Below are 4,556 nucleotides of genomic sequence, written 5' to 3' on the forward strand. Positions count from 1 at the left end.
TCTGCCTTTGTCATCTTGTCGTTCTCTTTCAGCGTCACGTCTCCGTCGCTTCCTCGTCTCCTGGAACCCTGGACAGGGTGAATCCTCTGCAGGGGTGAAGGGGTGAATCCTCTCAGGGTGAATCCTCTCAGGGTGAATCCTCTGCAGGGGTGAATCCTCTGCAGGGGTGAAGGGGTGAATCCTCTGCAGGGTGAATCTTCTGCACAGGACCATCACCACCTGGTGGAACCTGGAACATCTGCTCGCTGCAGAACATCCCGACTCCACAGAGGAAAACACAGTGCACTGATGCTTCTAGTTACTTTTACTGAGGTTTTAGTTACTTTGAGCTCTGGGAGTAACTCAACTGACGAATCAGCTGAAGTGAGACTCAGCAGCCACGGAGTCTCTTTAGTTCACAGTTTTCACCGTCCAGAGGTGCAACATGTTTCCTGACGGTCACACAGGGAAGGTCGTCATGGAGCCTCAGAAGGAGCCGGAGGGCCGCAGCGGCTTCATACATTGAGATGAACAACGACTGGATTCCTCCAACGAGGGGAGTCACAGCTCAGTGCTTCTCTAACGTCTAGAACCTTAAACTACTCCAAATACTGAACAGCTCTAATGTCATTTAGGCCTTTTATTGCAATCTTATTGAGAACAGGTGTGTGTGTGTGTGTGTGTGTGTGTGTGTGTGTGTGTGTGTGTGTGTGTGTGTGTGTGTGTGTGTGTGTGTGTGTGTGTGTGTGTGTGTGTGTGTGTGTGTGTGTGTGTGTGTGTGTGTGTGTTGTAGCCGAGGTTGAAGCCTGCTGATATGTACCACAGCTCATATTAATGTGAGGTGTTAACCCCCCCCCCCCCCCCCCCCCACACACACACACACACACACACACACACACAGAGTTTTACTGGCCAGATGTCTGGACTGTAGCGGTTCCCAGCGTTGGGTTCTCAGCAGGACGGACGATGGAATTACAGACGTTCACGACAAAGAAACAGTTTGAACATAAAAGTTCAGTTTGAAGATGAACAAAGTTTCTGAAGTTTCATTTAGCAGAACGTTAGTTTAACTTTAGTGTTCAGGAGGATTGACCTACACACCAGCCTGAAGATCCTCTTTCTGTAACACACCAGCCTGAAGATCCTCTTTCTGTAACACACCAGCCTGAAGATCCTCTTTCTGTAACTCACCAGCCTGAAGATCCTCTTTCTGTAACACACCAGCCTGAAGATCCTCTTTCTGTAACACACCAGCCTGAAGATCCTCTTTCTGTAACACACCAGCCTGAAGATCCTCTTTCTGTAACACACCAGCCTGAAGATCCTGTCACTGTAACACACCAGCCTGAAGATCCTCTGTCTGTAACACACCAGCCTGAAGATCCTCTCAGTGTAACACACCAGCCTGAAGATCCTCTCACTGTAACTCACCAGCCTGAAGATCCTCTTTCTGTAACACACCAGCCTGAAGATCCTCTCACTGTAACTCACCAGCCTGAAGATCCTGTCACTGTAACACACCAGCCTGAAGATCCTGTCACTGTCACACACCAGCCTGAAGATCCTGTCACTGTGACACACCAGCCTGAAGATCCTGTCACTGTAACGCACCAGCCTGAAGATCCTCTTTCTGTAACACACCAGCCTGAAGATCCTCTCACTGTAACTCACCAGCCTGAAGATCCTGTCACTGTAACACACCAGCCTGAAGATCCTCTCACTGTAACTCACCAGCCTGAAGATCCTGTCACTGTCACACACCAGCCTGAAGATCCTGTCACTGTGACACACCAGCCTGAAGATCCTGTCACTGTAACTCACCAGCCTGAAGATCCTCTTTCTGTAACACACCAGCCTGAAGATCCTCTCACTGTAACTCACCAGCCTGAAGAGCCTGTCACTGTGACACAACCAGCCTGAAGATCCTCTCACTGTAACTCACCAGCCTGAAGATCCTCTCACTGTAACTCACCAGCCTGAAGATCCTGTCACTGTGACACACCAGCCTGAAGATCCTGTCACTGTAACACACCAGCCTGAAGATCCTGTCACTGTGACACACCAGCCTGAAGATCCTGTCACTGTAACGCACCAGCCTGAAGATCCTGTCACTGTAACACACCAGCCTGAAGATCCTCTCACTGTAACTCACCAGCCTGAAGATCCTGTCACTGTAACGCACCAGCCTGAAGATCCTCTTTCTGTAACTCACCAGCCTGAAGATCCTCTCACTGTAACTCACCAGCCTGAAGATCCTGTCACTGTAACACACCAGCCTGAAGATCCTGTCACTGTGACACACCAGCCTGAAGATCCTGTCACTGGGACCTCCAGTGTGGAGGAGACGGTCCTTCATGGTTGATGGTCAGTGGATGAAGATCAAAGAGCAGCAGTGAGACGAGTCACATGACTTCAATAAACAATCAAACGTGAGCTTCACTGCAGGTTTTCTTCGAGGGTCTTTGTAAAGGACTCAAGTACCTGGTGGTTCTGGTGAATTTCACGTTGGAAGTGTCTTTACACTGGTGCTTCTTGTCTTGCAGAAGTTATAATTAGTAGATGCTTTATTTTGAAGGTCTATACAATCCGAAGTATGTGCAACGAAGCATTAGAAATTGCTCCAGTAAAGCAGATAAGATTAGTTGAAAGGGTTATTGAAAGGTGACAAAGCACCTGGTAGATTTCAGGGACTGTGCAGATGAAAGCGGAGCCCTTTGTAGGTTTCTCTTTGGTCTCTTTGAGTTTTATGTTGGAGGCTTTCGGCTGCCACGACGACGCTGAAAGCTAAAAGAAAGAAGAGATTTATCGGAGTTGACTGGTTGGAGCGCTCTCTCATGAGGGTTTTATTTGATGTTAAATAACAGTAAGACTACATTTCAGAGGTTGTTATTCATGGTTTTGTAATTTATGAAGTTTTAAAAACATATTTTCAATGACATGATGAACACATTAAGTCTGAAGGGATTTGTAAACATTGCAGTGTGTTGATGTTTGCTTTGTTCATTTCTTCTCGCTCTTCTTTAGCGTCTTCATGGTTCACGAACCAGCAAAGCAAAGGTTGTGATTGTTTTCAATAAAAGGTCGTGAGTCAAGTCGCCACCGTCGTAAACAAACAAACCCAAGTAGAACTCATTGTGGTCACTGATGGTGCCTCACATGACGGAGGCACCACCATCAGGATCAGTTCATCCTGCAGACTGACCTCAGATCAGCCAGTGGAGAGGCGGAGCTTCGTCCAGGTTACAGCCCCTGTCCCAGGATCAGTTCATCCTGCAGACTGACCTCAGATCAGCCAGTGGAGGGGCGGAGCTTCGTCCAGGTTACAGCCCCTGTCCCAGGATCAGTTCATCCTGCAGACTGACCTCAGATCAGCCAGTGGAGGGGCGGAGCTTCGTCCAGGTTACAGCCCCTGTCCCAGGATCAGTTCATCCTGCAGACTGACCTCAGATCAGCCAGTGGAGGGGCGGAGCTTCGTCCAGGTTACAGCCCCTGTCCCAGGATCAGTTCATCCTGCAGACTGACCTCAGATCAGCCAGTGGAGGGGCGGAGCTTCGTCCAGGTTGCAGCCCCTGTCCCAGGATCAGTTCATCCTGCAGACTGACCTCAGATCAGCCAGTGGAGGGGCGGAGCTTCGTCCAGGTTACAGCCCCTGTCCCAGGATCAGTTCATCCTGCAGACTGACCTCAGATCAGCCAGTGGAGGGGCGGAGCTTCGTCCAGGTTGCAGCCCCTGTCCCAGGATCAGTTCATCCTGCAGACTGACCTCAGATCAGCCAGTGGAGGGGCGGAGCTTCGTCCAGGTTACAGCCCCTGTCCCAGGATCAGTTCATCCTGCAGACTGACCTCAGATCAGCCAGTGGAGGGGCGGAGCTTCGTCCAGGTTACAGCTCCTGTCCCAGGATCAGAGCTTCACCTGGATGAGAAAAGCATTAAAAGATAAAGTGGAGCTGTTGGCCTGAGGAACCCTGGACGACGTCTGGTGGTTCGGCAGAGCAGCTGTGGGCTCGGCTGAGCAGACGTCAGGTGGTCTTGGGTCCAGCAGGAAGGTTCAGCTTTGTGTTCTGCTGCAGGGAAAATGTTCCTGTTGGAGAACAACACCATCGACACCGGAGAGCTGGACGTGGGGAGAAGAGCCGTCCAGGACGTCCCAGCAGGTCAGCTGCTTCACACACACACACACACACACACACACACACACACACACACACACACACACACACACACACACACACACACACACACACACACACACACACACACACACACACATTTCTAATTGAATTATTATTTTCAGGGATTGCATCTTTAATCTCTTCCATAAAGTCTGTTGCCTTTATTACAGTCAATGTTTTTTAATCCATATTGAGGTTTTTAGTTGATCTTTATTATAACAAACAACTGAACAAAACGTTAGCATCCCGCTGTGTGAGCGCTAGCGTCCCGCCGTGGGAACCTTCAGGTCTGGGTTCTGTGTTCCAGGTGTGTTCTGGAGGTCTCAGCTCTACATCGACCAGCCTCAGTTCCTGAAGTTCAACATCTCCGTGCAGAAAGACGCTCTTGTGGGAGTGTATGGACGCA

General features: G+C 49.8%; 1 protein-coding gene across 1 annotated transcript in view; it reads left to right on the forward strand.

Moving 5' to 3' along the window:
• Positions 1-4,053: 4,053 nt before the first annotated feature.
• LOC308148190 (teneurin-3-like) overlaps positions 4,054-4,556 on the forward strand; it is a gene marked incomplete at both ends in the record, with an annotated part of 13,821 nt that continues 13,318 nt past the window's right edge. The window contains 2 exons of the mRNA XM_080521635.1: positions 4,054-4,132; positions 4,458-4,556. The exon at positions 4,458-4,556 is cut by the window's right edge and continues 26 nt beyond it. Coding sequence (XP_080377761.1) covers positions 4,054-4,132; positions 4,458-4,556 — 178 coding nt within the window. The remainder of the gene's footprint in view (positions 4,133-4,457) is intronic.

Source organism: Blennius ocellaris (genome assembly GCF_963422515.1).
Source record: "Blennius ocellaris genome assembly, contig: SCAFFOLD_344, whole genome shotgun sequence".
Classification (NCBI taxonomy): domain Eukaryota; kingdom Metazoa; phylum Chordata; class Actinopteri; order Blenniiformes; family Blenniidae; genus Blennius; species Blennius ocellaris.